Raw genomic sequence first — 19,582 nt, forward strand, 5'->3', positions numbered from 1 at the left:
CTGTAATGTCTGTTGTAGCCCGCTATGTAGATTTCTTGTATGACTCTCCGATATAATTAATTTTGTTAGTGCACTGTCCTTTGGTAAAATTATAGGTTGTTTTTCCGCGTATTGTAAATTCGTGTGCCTCAGCCTTCCGGTTTATCCAGGAATGGTACCAATGATGCTAGTTTGTTCTTCCTGTCTAGTTGCTGCTTCTTCTCCAGCTTGTCGATTTCTTGCTTGAAGTTGGCAGACTGTGTGAGCTTTATCACTTTTAACAGTGTTTCCTCTAATTCTCGGACTGTGAGTTGTCCTTGACTTTTGTCCTTCTTCTTTCTGCAGTTGTTTGCAAATCTCATACAATATGATACTACTCTTCTCATTCTTTCTAAATTCGAGAATCTCTCGCATATGTCTTCCTTTATCGTTGCCATGTGCGCCGTTACTTTCCTTTTGACTTCCTCCTCATTTGTTTCCGGTATTTCCTCTGCCGTTAGCCTAAGTGCTTTTTTACTTGTCAGCCAAGTTGGTCCCTTCCACCATAACTCTGCTTCTAATAACTCTGATGCGGTACTTCCACGTGAGAGGATGTCCGCTGGGTTTTCTTTCGTATCCACTTTATGCCAATTTTCTGGTCCTATAACTTTTTTTATCTCCTCTACTCTGTTGGCGACGAACATTTTCCACCTTTTTGACGATCCCTTTATCCAAGCCAGGGTTATTGTTGAGTCCGACCATGCATATACTTCCATGTTCTCCCTGTTCAATGCTTGTAGGGTTTTCTTCATTAAATTTGCTAATAGTACCGCGGCACACAATTCTAATCTTGGTAATGTCGTTTTCCCTTTCAATGGTGCGACTTTCGATTTTGCTATCATTAGATTAGTTTTAATTTCCGGGCCTAACACCCTTGAATAAATTACCGCTCCATATCCTTTCAGAGACGCATCTGCGAATCCATGTAGTTCTACTCTGATTGTTTTATTTAAATTGTTCCACCTGGGTATTGTTATCTTCTTAAGATTTATTAATTGTGCCTGATATGCTTTCCACCGGCTTTGTTGCGTGCTAGTTAATTCTTTATCCCAACTGGTCTTTTGCTCCCAAAGTTCTTGTATGAACATTTTCGCCTGAATTACTACTGGTGCTATCCATCCTAATGGGTCATAAAGTTTTGCTACTTCTGACAGTATGTGTCTTTTCGTTATTTTCTTTGTCGTCGTTATTTCTATTTTGAATCTGATTGTATCTTCTTTAGGTGACCAATGTATTCCTAACGTCTTTCGTACTTCTTCTTGCTTGAATGCTTTGGAGTCTACATTCCTCATTTCTTCCGGTACGTTCTCCATTATTTTTTCTTCGTTGCTCAACCATTTTCTAAGTGTAAATCCACCTTTCTTGAAAAGTTGTATTAGTTCCTTTTGGGCTGCTTCTGCTTCTTGTAACGTCTCCGCTCCTCCTAGGATGTCGTCTACATACATATTTTCTTTTACTATTTTCGATGCCATAGGAAAATTCCCTCCTTCATCTTCTTGTAATTGTTGTATTGTTCTTAACGCTAAAAATGGTGCTGCGGCCGTGCCGTATGTCACCGTCTTCAATTTATATTCTTGCACTGGATCCTTTGTGTCCTTTCTCCAGAGTATTTTTTGATACATTTGATCTTCTTCTGCCATTCTGATCTGTCTAAACATTTTCTCCAGATCCGCTGAGTATGCTACCTTATTGGATCTCCATCTTAATAGTATATCTGTCAAATCCTGTTGTAATTTTGGCCCTGTGTGCATAATATCATTCAAGCTTACTATTGATGAGCTTTTACTTGATGCATCAAACACGGCTCTTATTTTTGTTGTAGTACTGTCCTCCTTTCTCACTGGATGATGAGGTAGGTAGTAACCGTCTCCCTGGTTTTCTGCTATTGCCATATGACCTTGGTTTTCATAATCTTCCATGAATTGTCTATAATTCGCTTCTAACTGTTTGTCTTTTGTAAACGTCCTTTCTAGTTGCATCAATCTGGCGAATGCTTGCTGCTTAGATTCTCCTAACTTTGTGACGTCTTCCCTAAACGGAATTCTCACTTCGTATCTCCCTTCTTCATTTCTTTTTACTGTCTGTCGATACATTTCTTCACATTCTTTTTCTTCTACTGATAAACTTGTTTCTTGATTTACTTCTTCTAATTCCCAGAATTTCTTTATTTGTATGTCCATTTCTTGTCTGGATATCATACAGCATACTTCTGCTTTTGTATTCTCTTTTTCTCGTGCTATCCCCGAAACTATCCATCCTAGTTTGGTGTTTTGACTTAGGAGTCCATTACTTATTCTGTGCATTCCTTTTGTCAATATGTAACTATATTCTTTTACTCCTAGCAATAAGTCTATTTTTCCTACCCTGTAGTATCTTGGGTCTGCCAGTAGTGCATTTCTCTCGTTATAGTCCTGTAGGATTATGTCCTGTTCCGGTAAATCCCTTGTTATTTTCGGTAGTACCAGTGCCTCTATTTCCATCTCGAAGTCACTTTGGTAATGAGTTCCGATCAAAAGTTTCATACTCCAGTTGGCTGTCTTTTCCCCTGACGAGCCTATTCCGGATATGGTCGCTTGTATTGGCTGCCTTTTTGTTCCTAGCGCCGTCGCTGCTTGCTCTGTTATAAATGCGCATTGTGACCCTTGGTCGATCAATGCTCTCATTATGTGAGAATCTCCTTTCGCATCCCTTATGCGTACCACTGCTGTGGCTAGTAGTGCTTCACCTTCCTTATGGCTTGCACAATTAACTGAGTTCTGTCCTCTTTGTTGTGTGTTGTTTCTTTGCCCATTGTTCTCTTGCGTGTTTTCTCGTCTTCCGTTATTTTGTTCTCTGGCGTTGCTGGAGTAATTATTTCCTCCTCTGTACCTGTCCGATTGGTACCCGTTTCTTCTACTGTTCGATTCTCTTCCATTTCTTTCTTGTGTTTGTTCTCCTTTTGTTTCATTTGTGGTTCTTCTGTTGCCTGTGTTTCCTTTTTCATAATGCAACATTTTGTGGTGGTCTCCGCCACATTGTCTGCACCTCATCTGTGAAAAACATTGTTTTTCCTTCTTATGTGCTAGGCAATTCGCACACCATTCTTTTTCTTCGTATTATCCTGTTCCGGTCTCTTACATTGAGCTCCTGAAATTCTCTGCAGTATGGTACTCCGTGATCTCCGTTGCATATCACGCAACTCCTTCTTGTTTTCTTACCCGATCCTCCTTGCTTCTCTTGTCTCTTTTCTGACTCTAGCAGTTCCAGTGTTTGGAATCGTCGCTGTAAGAATGTTTGTGTTGATTTGTACGTCGGTATCTCTCTACTGTCTCCGATGTGGTTTTCGTATAGCCTCCTCGTCTCATTGTCCCATTTTGTTATGCTGATTCGCGCTATCAATGGGCTCCACGCTTCCGTGTCTGTTCCTAATCCTCCTATGGCTTCCAGACACTCATGGAAGGTGTCATGTAGTGATTTCAGTGCTCTAGCAGAAGATTCCTTTACTTCCTGCGCTAGTTGCATCCTGTCTATTAGTTTAAACAATATCATCCTCGGGTTTTCATATCTTTCCTTTAACATGTTCCATGCCACTTCGTAGTTGGCCTCGGATATGTGTAAGTGTTGTATCATTCTGTTGGCTTCCCCTCTTACTTGAGTTTTTAGGTACTGCATTTTTTCTGCGTTCGACAATTGGTCGTTCTCATGTATTACTTTAGTAAACAAATCGTGAAAAGTTCTCCACGTTTCGTATCTTCCTTCATACACAGGGATTTTTACCTGCGGTAATGTCACACCATCTCTTCTCTGTGTGCTGTCTGGCCGTTGCATCCCAGGCCGTATTTTCTTTAAAGTCTCCCTGACTTTCCTTCTTAGCTGATTTGTTCTCTCTACTTCCTCACTGTCTAACACGTCCAGCTCCTCATTTACTGTTGCTTCGATGACGAGTGTATTTATTTTCTCCATGTGTTCTTTTAACTCTGCTTGCAATTCTTCATCGTACTGCAAGTCTTGTTCATATTCTTGTAATAATTCCTCGATTTTTTGTTTTCTTATCTGTATCTCCTTTACTTTTGTTGTCTTTCCTCTTTTCAAGTTTCTTCCATATTCTTCCAATAGGGGTTTTCCCTCAATATATGTCTTAAAGACCTGATCGTAGTATTTCGTTTCGAAGTATTTGTCTTTCGTTACTCCACTCTCTAGTAATTTCTCGTGGTTATGCACAAATCTTGTCCAATAATCCTCCAACCTATCCTGACGCTCTTTAATAAATTGTTGATTCTTGCGAGATCCAGGTTCCCTTATAAGAGACGATACTTAAAATTTACCTACTTTTATCCAGTAGTAAGTGTTTTTATTGTATTTTTAAAATGTTGTTTATATTTTCAATTACTATGATTCACGTTTAAATGATGAGGGAATGTTATTTTGTTTGACCTTGCTGACGCTCAATTTTTCTGTAGGTCAGTTATACATGTAATTTACTGTTATATAATATTATGTTACACAACTATACGAGTAATTGAAACCTTTTGTCTACGATGCTTAATTAAAATTATGCAATGTGAATAGACTACAACAGAGATATGTACCTATTAAATTACCTATACGTTTTTTCTTTATCAAAATTTTTTAAATAAAATAAATATGTAGTAAATATTTTTAGGGATAAATACCGTTTATTATTATTATACAGGCAAAAAAAATATCTATGTGTAAGTTAAATAGTTTGTGTTTAAATGAAAAATATTGTATAGAATGTACTATGAAAAAAAAAAGATATATTGTATATATGTATAAGTTAAATAGTCTGGGGTTAAATGAAAAGTATTTCGGTATGCGATACGTAAAAGTTGGAAAAATATTAACTTATTCAAAAACTTACGGTTTTTTAATTTTTCTTTGAGCGTTGAGTCGCTCTCCTGGTTGTAGATTCTGCTCTCCTGGCTCTGGTTTCTGATCTGGAAACTCCGGCTCTCCCGCTTCTGGTCTCTGATCTGGAAGCTGTTCGGCTCTCCCGCTCCTGTTTTCTGCTCTGGAAACTGTCCGGCTCTCCTGCTTCTGTTTTCTGATCTGGATGCTATGCTAATCTTCTGTTTGTAGTTTCTGTTGCGGATGCAATGCTAATCCTGTTTGTGGTTTCTGTTGCGGATGCTATGCTAATCCTCTGTTTGTAGTTTCTGTTGCGGATGCTATGCTAATCCTCTGTTTGTAGTTTCTGTTGCGGATGCTATGCTAATCCTCTGTTTGCAGTTTCTGTTGCGGATGCTATGCTAATCCTCTGTTTGTAGTTTCTGTTGCGGATGCTATGCTAATCCTCTGTTTGTAGTTTCTGTTGCGGATGCTATGCTAATCCTCTGTTTGTGGTTTCTGTTGCGGATGCTATGCTAATCCTCTGTTTGTAGTTTCTGTTCTCCCGGGCCTAGCGTCGTCTATCTGCTACTGGTGTTGCGTGGTGTGGACTGTAGTTGTAGGTCTCCTTTTTTCTCGATAAGGACCATGTATAAAATAAGGGAAACACCATATAGCGATAAAGGTATTTATTGATGGAACCGACACTAGGGTAAATTTTTACCCCGGGAGAACTTTGAATAATGACTGTTACGCGTTTAGTTGAAGACTGATGAATACTGAATTTAAAGGCACTTCTGGCCTGGTTGACGTGATTCTTGAGAATGATTCTAAATGTGTATTCTTTATCAGCGGTGGCACTTAGTATTGGGGTCAAGCCACGCGTTGAGTATATTTACAAATATTGAGAACAAAGAAATATATTTGATCATCAAATTAAATAATGCAATTGCCCGAATTATTGTTTACAATTTACAATTCGTGAACTAAATTAGAAACCCGTACCTACATGTATTATACCATAACAAATTGGCTCATGTCATATACTGTTCAATATCGGATATGAATAATGAATGTTTGATATTGGACACTTTTTGAGTTATTAAAGATCAAAGATTTGTCTGTTTAAGAGCACATGCGTGAAGTTACGGATGATAAAAAGAACATATTAATTAATTGTATGTTACTAAAATATTATTTTTTATATTATTTCGATATTATAAATTTAGCAAAAGTGTATTCGAATATGTCAAATGTACCCATTATTGGACACCCCCGGTTTCTGGACATATTTAGTTTATTTTTTTTGTTTTGATTCAGGCCTTGGTTTAGAACCTTTAGCCACGTAATTACATATACAATTATTATTCGTTCATACAAAATTGTCCAGTATACACTTAAAAATAAAGAATAATAAAAATATATATTCAGTTTATATTGATAGAAAAAATTCAATTAAATATCGAAATAATATAAAAATAATATTTTACTTACATCTTTTTTTTCTTCACGTGATATATCAGAATTATCCGACGTTGGCGATCACCATTGCTAAGGCTTCTCGATCTTCTGCAATATGGAATAATTGTCCTGCATTTGATATCTGAGTCCATTCAAGAATGTTTTTTAACCAAGAAACTTGTTTTCTTCCTACACCTCTACGGCTCTCTTTTTTGCCTTTAAGGATCAGTTGTAATATTTTATATCGACTTCCCCTCACTATATGTCCCAGATAAGACATTTTTCGATGTTTAACAGTCTTTAGCAGTTCTCTATCTTTGTTGACCTTCCTTAGTACTTCTTCATTAGTTTTTCTTGCTGTCCAGGGTATCTTCAGCATCCGTCTATGAATCCACATTTCCAAAGCTTTAATTCTGTTCATGATCGATACTTTTAGCGTCCACACTTCTGCACTATACAAAAGTACGGACCAAACATAGCACTTGACCATTCTTTGTCTTAGTTCTAAACTGAGATGATTATTGCAAAGAACAGTTTTGGTAGAATTCGGCAGAATTCTACCAAAAGGTAGAATTCGGTAGAACTCTGATATATACAGTTGCCATTCTTTTCTTATTTCGCGCTCATTTACAATAATTTTGTTATTATTGTCAACGAGCACAGAGGGAACTCGTTTTTTAAATATGTTACTTATTTCTTTTAGTTTTTTGTGCACATTAAATAAGTCGTGTCTAGATAGCACATCCTCCATTTCGTCGCACCTTTCTCTCATCCATTTTTCTTTGCCCAATTTGATCTCCTTTTTTATTCTTCTCTGCAGGTGTCTATATTCTGTTTCATTAGATTTGATCAGTCGTCGTTGTTCCATCAATTTCAAGATGTCGTCTGTCATCCATTTATTTCTATTGATTGAGTTTTTTCTATAATCATTGTTTGTGGAGATTTCGTTAACTTGATTTTTAAATTCACTCCATAGTTCTTCTAGATCTTCTAGTTGTTCTCCGTAAGATCCGATGTTTTTTATTCTATTGTTAAATTCTTTTTTAATGTTATATTTTATGTTTATATCGTCAAAGTTAACTACATTGATTTTTGGTTTTTGTCGCTGAATTCGTTTTAACCTTAGTTTAATATCTGCTTAAAGTCCTTTATATAGGGTGTCCCAAAAGTAGCGGAACGGTCGAATATTTCGCGAAATAAACATCGGATTAAAAAACTGAAAATTACGTATTCAATAATTTTTAAAAATCTATCCAATGACACCAAACACCAACCCCCCCTACACCCCCTGGAGGTGGGGTGGGGGGTAACTTTAAAATCTCAAATGGAAACCCCCAGTTTTTCTTACAGATTTGGATTCGTTACGTAAAAGTAAACAACTTTTATTCAAGACATTTTTTCGAACTGTGGATAGATGGCGCTATAATTGGGAAAAACGGTTTATCCTGATACCATAGGTAAATTATAGAAACGGTCTAATATCTGGAGAAATACACTTCCAAATGAGAAACCAAAAAACAGGTTTTTAATATTTTTCGAAAACCTATCGATAAACACCAAACATGACCCTCCAACCCACCCCCTGGAGGTGGGGTGGGGGGTAACTTTAAAATCTTAAATAACAATCCCCACTTTTTATTGCAGATTCGAATTTGTCATGAAAAATTAAGCAACATTTATTTGAAACATTTTTTAAAATTGCTGATAGATGGCGCTAATAAATCGTATTTTTCCAATTAAAGCGCCATCTATCAACAATTCTAAAAAATGTTTCGAATAAATGTTGCTTAATTTTTCATGACGAATCCGAATCTACAGTAAAAAGTGGGGGTTGCTATTTAAGATTTTAAAGTTACCCCCCACGCCACCTCCAGGGGGGGGGGTTAGAGGGTCATGTTTGGTGTTATTCGATAGGTTTTCGAAAATTATTAAAAACTTTTTTTTTGGTTTCTCATTTGGAAGTGTATTTCTCGAGATATTAGACCGTTTCTATAATTTACCTATGGTATCAGGATAAATAGTTTTTCCCAATTATAGCGCCATCTATCCACAGTTCGAAAAATGTGTTGAATAAAAGTCGCTTACTTTTACGTAACGAATCCAAATCTGCAAGAAAAACTGGGGGTTTCCATTTGAGATTTTAAAGTTACCCCCCACCCCATTTCCAAGGGGTGTAGTGGGGGTTGGTGTTTGGTCTCATTGGATAGATTTTTGAAAATGATTGAACACGTATTTTTCAATTTTTCGATCCGATGCTTAGTTCGCGAAATATTCGACCGTTCCGCTACTTTTGGGACACCTTGTATGACAATAATTCAGATCAATATATTTGTGAAAACAGTTGCGGAACCCGACATCCCTAACGGGCTTTAAGAATTATGAAAAATAAGAAGAAAACAGTTGCATTGAAATGATAAATACTCCATACAAAATAAATCTACAGACTATCTACAAAAAAAAAATACTTACCAACAGACATCGCTGCACACTATTGGTTTCTGCGAGAGTGTTCTCTTTAAATTCATCTAAACTTTTGGCAACGTCTGGTAGGTTATCCTTGAGATATTGACCTAAAGAATTATTGCACAAATCTACTATCTTATTCATAATGCTGATAAGGTGGCCCATGTACCCTTTGCGAATTCCTTTTTCCTGAGATCTGCAAATCATTGATATCAGAGATTATAGCAAAAGAAAGTGTACCTAAAGGAAAAGTCAAACAATAAAGGCGGGTTGACATTACTAGTGAATAACGAAAGTGGCTCACGCTTACGTATTTTGCTCGTGCTATTGTTAGATATTTTATTATCTATTTTCAAACTCGAGCAGTACATTTGTATTTATGCATTGCATAAATACAAATGTACCCTTTTTACAGAATAGGTAGAACCTTCGTACCTATTTTTTTTTTGTTCATAAGCCCTCTTTTGAATAAAATGTCACTTGGCACCTTTTTGCAAATCAGCGACGATATTACCAACTTGTTTCAAATGTATGTGCGCTCAGCGTTTGCCATTAAAAACACCCTCAAAGCTAGTTCAGCAGAAATCCACTAGAGGTCGTCATTGTGACTTAACATCGCGAATAGAGAATAATCAGACTTGCCATGTCTATTACGGCGAGCATTTCATTGGCTAGAGTTAGTAACGAGTTTATATGACGTCATTATTACATTTGGTGAGATTGGAAATGGTAACTGAAGTCTGTCATAATTGTGGAGGTTAAATATAATGTCAAAATATTGTTTCCAAATTATAATCGGGGAAAGCGGAATACATATACAATCATCCCAAACACTTTTTTCAGTGCGTTACAGATTATATCGAATTCTCTCTAACGCATTACAGTTGGAAGTAACAGAAAAAAAACGTACCTCTGTGATTATTATACATTGAACTATATTATGTATTCCTTGATAGGTATTTGCATATGTATTCCCTGTCATCTAGGTTTAAGAAAATTATGTATTCCTTGACAGGTATTTGCATATTAAAATGACTTATTATTATAGATGTATAATTGGTTGGCGATTACAATACTCTAAATAGATAACCAATCAATGATGCAAATAAAGATGATTTGATATAAAGGTAATCGATCGTGACAGTATTTTCACAATATCATATAGTAAAATGACAATTGTAATTTCTAGGTTAGTATTTTTCAGCAGGTTCATCCTGCTATATAAATATTTATAAATATAAATATTTTATATCATTGGTATATTCAGACATTGTATAGTGAAATTTGATTTTACATTAAAATATTTTAAATATTAATATTCTGGCAAATATTTGTATACATATTGATGTTTATGTAAATATAAAAATATTATTACAACTACTGTCAGATTTAACTAAAATGTCATGTAATGATTTGCGACATTCTTAAAATCCTATATGACGTCAAAATTAATGACGCACTGATAAAAGGGTTTGGGGTCAACTGTATATTATTCTTTTAATACAATTCAATTACAATTAGAATCAAAATCAAATAGAGAAACTAAAGTAACAGAATTTAGTGTGTAGACAATTTCATAGGACAGCTTATATTTAACCAACTTCACATCTATAAACAAAAATATTACCTAACCTCAGATAGTTATCTTTGTTTCACACAATTAAGAGAACCAGTATTCGCGGTGTGCAAGTACTTGGAAGGGAAACGAGAAACGACCGTGCGCGAGTCGCGGAGAAATATTGCAACTATCTTAAATAATTCATACTGTCAATTGAAATTGTCAAATTGACGTATATTTCATACCTTCTGTCATTGACGCAGAAAAATTATATATTGCTCCACAATATTGATATGATATGCAATTATTATATAAAGGTAAATTTAATTAATTGTATTTTGCTTGCAGTACTGCATTTTAATAACTAATTTTATTTACTACATAGAATTGTTTACATTTGCTAAACATAACCTGCATCTTATTTTTTCTTCTTATTATTTTTTTGTACTATGGCCTTGACAATTATCCAGCAACCAGGACTAATATAATTGGCCAATATAATTAAAAGTGCGAATAAAAGTACAGAGCGTAGAAATAGAGGTCGCTTTGCCGAACTTGCACGGTCCCAATAGTAGGTGGCTGCTGTGGCAAATAAATATATGTTTTTAATTTGGCAACAGTGCTTTCCTGCTAAACTTAAATATCGTCGCCTTAATACTATAACTTGACAACTCGAAATTAGTAGTTTTGAGATAAACGGGTTCGAAGATTTTTAAGATATTTGTGCTGCTCCCATGATGTTGGTAAATACGGAATTCACTCTGCAGCTCTAAAATACTGTTCTTTAACTTTTTGGCTACTGATCTATTTAGGAATACGGTGCAAATTTGCTTTCCAATATGGAAAATAACATGAAAAATTAAAATTATCAACTTTTAGCACTACCATAATGTTAACATTTGGTAATGTCGCATGTCATGCCAAGTTGCATCTAAGTGAACTTTTTAACAAAACTAATATTTTAAGCATTATTTTGGTGAAAATTAGCCCTCTGCCATGGGGGTTGCCAGATCTGCTAACAATTCTAGAATGTTTGCATTAACACGAACCGAATAAACAGATAGCATTTACGTGGTAAGCTCAATGGTTTCAGAAAAACACGTGCTACAACTAGATAACTGGAGTTACCTAGTTAGCATTCAGTGTATGGCGTATTCACGATTATTTCTATTAAAAAATAGCTTGATAACTTATCTTGTCAAGTTTTAGCACTGAATATTAGCGGCATTTGAGTTTTATCAACTTCGTCAATCGTAAATAAATACTTAACCCGTTTGAAGCTAGTTATCAAGTTTTTTACACAATATAGAGGCAAATAAAATACATCTTGTGAACTAGTTATCTCAAAAACGTCAATTTTGGAGTTATCAAGTTATAGTACTAAGGCGACGATATGATATAGATATATCATATTATGAGGAAAAATGTGTTTAATTTGTTTGCCGCCATTTTTGTACCATTGGGTTATTATGTCATTAAATCCATGACGTGCACGCTTAATTGTTTGAATTGAACTATATCCGTTATACTTACTGTTGCTCATCATTTTCTTTCCAAGCAGTTATAATTCTTTCGATTACTTTACACTTGAGCAGCAACTGAAAATGAAAAAACATCGACGTGAGACGAATAAAAAACATGTTGAAAAAACGTATTATTTTGCAGTAAACAAAATAAAGGAGGTCAATATGTGTATGCGATGAATAATCCCAAATTGAGCGCATTTCCTCTCAGACCATCATCGGAAAATTATTCGACTACTCCCATTGAAAGTAAATGATAAATTTGTTAACTTGTTTAATATCATGTTGGTATGACATACAGCGATAATTGTTTACGTATTATTGTAAAAAAAAACATGCACAAACATAAATTATCACTACATGAGAAACAATTAAAATATTCTACTTAAAAGAGAAATCGTAGATAAGGCACATCAAAATTGAAATTTGTACCAATAAGTATTTACTCAAATGGCAGCCAGTTTGTTGGTTTCACAAATGGAAGGGCACCAGAGATGCTTTATTCGGAATGCAAATATTGATCCAACAAAATCTGGAGCAGCAGAGGAATGTCTTAACATGTTTTACACAGTGATGAGCGCTAATAACTAGCAAAATAACGCAAAATATAGAAAACATAATACATTGTGCAATAAAAAGAGATGACTCTAGTGGAGGTGGAAATTATCGATATAAACGTATAAATTAACATTAAATTACATAGTTTCCCACCTTTAGACGTCTGTGACAGGAGTATTTTATAAAATTCTCCTGTCACAGTTACAGTTGCCATACTCCTCCGATGCGTCTAATGCCTGGATGCACCAACAGATCATAAGCTTAAGACGTGCGTTAAGCTCAACGTACGAAACATATGCGTTACACCATTGAGTCTTAGATCAATTTTCAACTTGTCTCAATGGATTGCTACGTGAATTGGATCAATAAGAATCGAAAGTTATGGTGAAAAGTAAGTAAGACTTAAGGCCCTATCTATAAGCTGAGCTAGGATAAGCTGGAGCTTAAGGTTTGTTGGTGCAACCAGGCACAAAACTGGAAAACTATGTAATGTAATGATAATATTGTGAAACTAAGTCAATAATTTATTTATACGTTTATATCATACATCTGTTGCGTTATTTTGCCGGTTATTAGAGCGCTCATCAATGTATATTATAATTAGGTATTATTGGTGGATTATTCGGGGAGGGGAGAGAGGAAGGGATTATAAGAAGCAGCCCAACTTTCATAAAAGGCGGAAATATGGCAACATATTTCAGATCTTCAGATATTCAGATTCTTAAAGGAAGCAGACAGAGGTGCATAATATCGTCGCTAACGTTCAATTTATATTCTGAATCCACTTTTCAAGAGGGATTAGGAATAAACGGGAATGGAAAACCTATTAATAGCAGATGGCACAGTCCTCCTTGCCAATTATGAGAAAAAGTTACAGTTGCTAATAAATAGTCAATAACATAAGTCAACATTATGGTTTAGTGTGACCAACTAGTCCGAAAAATTCAAGACATGGTCCGAATTACGAAGTTGTGTCCCCGCGTCCCGGACAAGGCTTCCGGGCCATTCGGATTCTCAACATTTTGGAAAAATTCTATTTTGAAATTTAGAATACGTTATTCTTCCAAGAATTCCCATCACACTGAATTGTTGAAACGAGAAAATATTTGGTTTTTAAAGGCTATCTTCTTTCTCTGATTTTTAAGCAAATTCTTCAATTGTTCAACAAATATGATAGTAAGATGTAATCAACATAAAAATGTTCTGAAGCTGTTTTCTTGTGGTATGTTTGACAATTATATTTTTGATGGGATTAAGCCAAAATTGATTGTAATGATAATTAATTTTTTATATTAATTTAAGGTTATATTTACTTGGAAATACATCAGTAGATTTTCTAATTTTTCTCAAAGTTTGAGAACGGTTTCCGGATTGAAAGTTTTTTTTTTTTTGAAACGTTTATTCAGCAATCTGTTAGTTATAAAAATTCTAACAATAAGCGTCTTTGGGGTTTGAAATAAAAAAGAATTGACGTTAGAGAGGTCAGTCCAATGACTGGACCTCTAGTATGGAACAAACATGACATTCCGATAATATGCTACATACAAACATACATTTTACATTTACAAACAATACATATATCTAAAATATAAACACAATTACGGTGAGGTATAAAACTTATTTATAAATAAGGTCCAGTGGATTTTTACGTTTTAGTCTGTGAGTTTGTTGACTATTATCAAGCAAGTTTATTGCCAGGGCATTTGGATGGCTTTCTAGGCGTTTTATGTACCGAACACTGCACTGAACTATAACTTCACTGATCGTAGGTACTTCTAGATCACAATAAATGTCTTTGTTTGACACGAACCATGGGGCGTCTGTTATAGAGCGTAACACTTTGGATTGCAATCTTTCCATTATGGATATGTTGGATTTTGCTGCTGTACACCATAGCTGGATTCCACAGGTCCAGACCGGTTTGAGTATTGTATTGTATACCAACAGTTTGTTACGTATAGACAACTTCGATGTTCTGCCCAGTATCCAATAATGTTTACGAAATTTTAAATTTAACTGTTGGCGCTTTTTCCATATATGTGTTCTCCATGTCAAAGTTTTGTCCAGGTGCATACCAAGGTATTTAACGCTTACGGCTTGTGGAATTGCTTTGTTATTTATTTCTATATTAGGCGATATTTTACGACATTTTGTAAATATGATATGTTGTGATTTTGATTCATTGATCTTTATTCGCCATTTCTTTGTCCACTGTTCAATGTTCCTAATATGCCTTTGAAGAGATTCGGTAGCTGTTGCGGGATTTTCATCTGTGACTAACATAGCTGTGTCATCTGCGAATGTTGTAGTCGTTACATTTTCGTTTGTTGGTATGTCGTGTGTAAATATTTGGTTTTTAAAGGCTATCTTCTTTCTCTGATTTTTAAGCAAATTCTTCAATTGTTCAACAAATATGATAGTAAGATGTAATCAACATAAAAATGTTCTGAAGCTGTTTTCTTGTGGTATGTTTGACAATTATATTTTTGATGGGATTAAGCCAAAATTGATTGTAATGATAATTAATTTTTTATATTAATTTAAGGTTATATTTACTTGGAAATACATCAGTAGATTTTCTAATTTTTCTCAAAGTTTGAGAACGGTTTCCGGATTGAAAGTGAAGCAGAGAATTGTAGCTTAATCTCATCAAAAATATCACTGTATCCCGTCAACATAAAAATGGCCCGATTTTCATTGAAAAGTCCCGGATTTCAGGTATTTTTTTCAGCATTGTCCCGAATTCGTCTGAATTTGAGTTGGTCACAGTAGATAAGTCAACACAATAAATATAAAGAACACAATATTCATGGTCATTAGCAAAAGTGGTACAGACAATGTACGGATAGTAAATCAGGACATAGAAATAGTAAAGAGATTTATTAAGTACTTGGGATGCTTGTTGTTGTTGTTTATTTGGGTTTATATACACTAAATCCATTCTCCAATTTTACTATTTTTTATTTTATTAGTCATTTTTTCGTATCTTATCCTAAAACTAATACTAATATTAATCACTAATAAACTATTCTAGTAATATATAATTATTTTGGTATTTTTTTAAATAATTTTTTATAATAAATTTTCTTTTGTATTTTTTTTTCTAAATGATGTTCTCAGAGTTCCACAGCAAAAACTGCAACATTCTTCTTTAGCCCTCTACTTAATTCGAAAGCTTTTTACTATGGACTGTCCAAGTTCGTCATTCATATTTATCTACATATTTTTTTATTATATTTTTTTTCTATTATTTTTTTTATATTTTTTCCTTCTTTTTTTTATTTATATTTTTATTATATTTTTTTCTTTTAATATATAACAATTTACAAGAAATACTCTATATTTAATTACAATTTAAGTTTAATATCTAAAATATGTTTATACAATTAGTCGGTATACCAACTCATTGTTTTCTAATGTTAATAAATAGTTTAAATTAATGGGATGGTGGACATCAGTCAAAGAATACAGTGGATTTAAAAACATATTAACGTTATTAGAAATAAGAGAACAGGTCAAAATTTTGTATTGTAGGTTACCCAACTGACCACGAACACATTGTGGACTATCAGCTAGATTAATTTTAAATATATATATGATGGTGTAAGACAGTGGTTAAATCTAATTCTGCATATCTGGACCTCGGAGGTAAACTACACTATGTCATTTTAAGCAACTTTTCAGTAGAGCAGTTTGAATATTTTAAAAATCTTATATATCCCATAATTAGGTATCTTTCGCTCTGAAAGACAATATGATCATATTTTAATAATAACATATAACTAGTTTGTACAATACAACTAATAAAACATTAAAATTTGCCCTAATTTCTGTAATTAATGGTATTTTATAGTGACAGTGCAGTTTACCTCTGAATGTTTTAAAAATCTTACAATATCCCATAATTAGGTATCTTTCGGTCGGAAAGACAATGTGATCGTATTTTAATCATAACATATAACTAGTTTGTACAATCCAACTAATAAAACGTTAAAATTTGCCCTCATTACTGTAATTAATGGTAATTTACAGTGACATAGTGCAGTTTACCTCTGGTAGGTTTGATCTATACTTATAAAATATTTAATGAATTTAAAGGTATTTAAGCCCAAAAAAATTAGCTAGGTACTTCTCATGAAACAAATTTTTATTTTAGTTAAATGTTATTACAGTAAAACCTGTGTTAACGGCCACCTGTCAAAATCGGCAACCTGTACTAACGGCCATTTATATAATACGGACGCGGCCAAATAAAGCTTATTATTTTTAAAATCTATTTCATAGAAATTTACCAGTTAATATTGGCCAAAATATTTTTGCATAGGTACCTGTTGATAATACCCTATATTGCGAAATACCCAATAATATTTTATTACTTATCGTATTTATCTAAAATGAGATTAAAAATAACCTGCATAATAAATTAGAGTCGGTGTCGGCGAACAAAAAGTCATTAAAGCTCTATAAAAATATGTCGTAAAATAGGAAACCTTTGTCGCTAAGAAACATAATAAAAATATAATACCTGAGAAAGTGAAGAGTCTGGTTTAAATTCACAAAAGTTGGCCGAAAAATATAGTGTTGTAAAATTATCCAGCTGTATTATAAAAAAAGTGAGTAGAAGAATGCTTTAAAACACTTTACTAAACGCTAACATCAGCTGTTTAACACTGATAACAATCTGAACAGATTCTGTTTTTTTTTTCGTATTATACAGTCTCTGGGCCAAATTATTAGACGCACTATAAAAGATTAAAAAAAAATGGGTATTATGAGGTAATACCATTGTAATACTGAATAGGTTTTTTGTATGTTACCAGACACAAGGTATGTTGTTTGGTTGTCCATTTAATTGTCTATATTTCATCACAAATAGAACATTATTATTAATGAACCTATATGTATTTATTGACTATTGAAAGAAAACAGAAATAACACCAATGTTATCAATTTGTTGCGGACATATTGTGGCTCAACAAAATAATAACATTTAATAATAGTTGTTGTTATTTCTGTTTGTTTTATAATTTTTTAAATTTACTATAATAATTTTAAGTGATACATAACTTTTGAAACTATGTGTAAATACCATTCGAAATAGAAACATCAATTTTTAAGAGATGGTACACAATATTTGTTGATTGTTTACTACAATGTATTAATAACCACGATTTTTATAAAAACAACAACTATGTAACTTAAAAAAAGATAGATAAAAACAAAGACATTTATTTCTGTTAAGACAAACAGTTATCTATGACCCATTTGCCGCTAGGTGCTCAGTGCACTAAGTCAACATAGTGTTGTTTGCAATCAGCATGCAGTTAGTAACTGTGAGGTAAAAACACCCAAGTTTACATGGCGCTTTTTACCTCTCAAATTATTTGAACATAGTGTTCTATTTTTTTGGTAATTTCGTTTTCGTGGTCATTAGTACTAAGTGTAGTATACCTATAGAAAGCTCTTGTAGAGCTGAGTGAGTTAAAGGAATAAAAACAAAACAACACTATGTCGACATAGTGTAGTTTACCTCCGAGGTCCAGATATGGTTCTTGTCATATCCTTTGTCGACTCCATTTTAGAAAACCAAGGTTTATCCGTTATGTAGTTTCTGATTGATATGTAATGATTTCCTGTATTTATGTCCTCATTCTGTCTTAAGCTCGTTGAATAAATCTGACTCAATATCTCTAGACGTACAAAGATAATGTGTTAATACTCCTTGTGTCACCGCGTTTTTAGCCAATTCATCTACTATTTAATTTCCAGTTATTCCACAGTGGCTTTTTATCCATGCTAACTTAACCGACTTTCCTTGTTGCTGAAGTTCTTTAATTTTATTTATTATATATAATTCAATGTAGTTCACTTTTGATTTAGGATTTATAGCACTAATTTTACTTAGAGAACTTTTACTGTCACTATAAATTATAAACTTTGAATTATTTATATTTGATAAAGAAGAATGGGTAGACCATCTTATACGTGGAAAAGAACAATAGAGAAAGAACTCAAAGAAAATAATTTAACATGGAACGATGCAAAAAAGATAGCAAAAAACAGAAGAGAATGGAGAAAACTAGTAAACAAAATTGGACGGAACTCAACAGATGATGCGTGGGACTAGCAACCTCACCATCATTCCTCATGCTACTTGAAACACCGCAAGGTGCCCTTTGCTCCACTTGGAGATGTATGATTATGATGATATTTGATAAATATTTTAGTGCTTCCATTATCGCTATTAATTCAGCTGTGTATATACTCATGATATAATTTAGTTTAAACATTTTACTAATTTTACTACTGCTATCCCAATAAGCACACCCCACACCTTCAATATTTTTGGATTAATCTGTATATATCATACAACAATCTTTGAACATTTGTGAACTGCCGTAGATAAACACTAATTTTCTTAAAGATAGAGATATTAAATGATAATGGGATCCTGATTAAGTTAAAATTAGAATCGAAATTGCCAGGTGTACTTTCTTCAAAATGAAAACACTGTTTTGCAATATATACCTGAATATAACTCGATGGTGTACCATTAAATACTAAATACTGTCTACACTGCTGTACGCGGTTGATGGATGTTATTGAAAATACCATGAATCCGGAGAGTATCGAGCAACACTTCGCAATGGTGATCGCCAACGTCGGATAACTATTCTGATATGGCACGTGAAGAAGAAGATCAAATGGACGAGTGTTGGTAACAATGAATGAAGATAACGAACTATTGACAGTTAAACGAAGAAAAGAGGTTATTTTGGCCATATCTTTAGAAACGATAATTATGGGTTTCTGCAGTTTTGAGGGTTTCAAGAACCATAAAACCTCCCTTTGAGAGCAATCACAAAAATGTAAGTTAATTTTTATAAAAGTTATAAACAATTACCAATTTTGTATTATTTTGCTGTTTTTGGACCTACAAATTAATTTAAAAAGCTGTAAAATAGTCCGTTTAGAAGGTTATTTTTTAATAAGACAACTTTATGCGTGACTTGGCTTCTGCTAACGTGGTTAAAGAGTTTCTAACCGTGACCAGGCATCTCATAACGCGACAATTCGTAACCGGACAAGTGGTAACGGACAACTCGTAACGGCAACAGTTCGTAACTATACAAATTCGTAACTGACAATTCGTAACGTCCAAATTGAATTATTC

The 19,582-nt window shown here is 33.8% G+C and overlaps 1 protein-coding gene across 3 annotated transcripts in view; it reads right to left on the reverse strand.

Moving 5' to 3' along the window:
* Positions 1–19,582, reverse strand: part of LOC126892333 (serine/threonine-protein phosphatase 6 regulatory subunit 3-B) — a 169,245-nt gene that overhangs the window by 46,109 nt on the left and 103,554 nt on the right. For all 3 annotated transcript variants that reach the window (XM_050661844.1, XM_050661842.1, XM_050661843.1), the window contains exons 9-10: positions 11,861–11,925; positions 8,776–8,965 (exon numbers count right to left, since the gene is read on the reverse strand). In XM_050661844.1, coding sequence (XP_050517801.1) covers positions 8,776–8,965; positions 11,861–11,925 — 255 coding nt within the window. The remainder of the gene's footprint in view (positions 1–8,775; positions 8,966–11,860; positions 11,926–19,582) is intronic.

This window comes from Diabrotica virgifera, chromosome 9 (assembly GCF_917563875.1).
Source record: "Diabrotica virgifera virgifera chromosome 9, PGI_DIABVI_V3a".
Taxonomy (NCBI): domain Eukaryota; kingdom Metazoa; phylum Arthropoda; class Insecta; order Coleoptera; family Chrysomelidae; genus Diabrotica; species Diabrotica virgifera.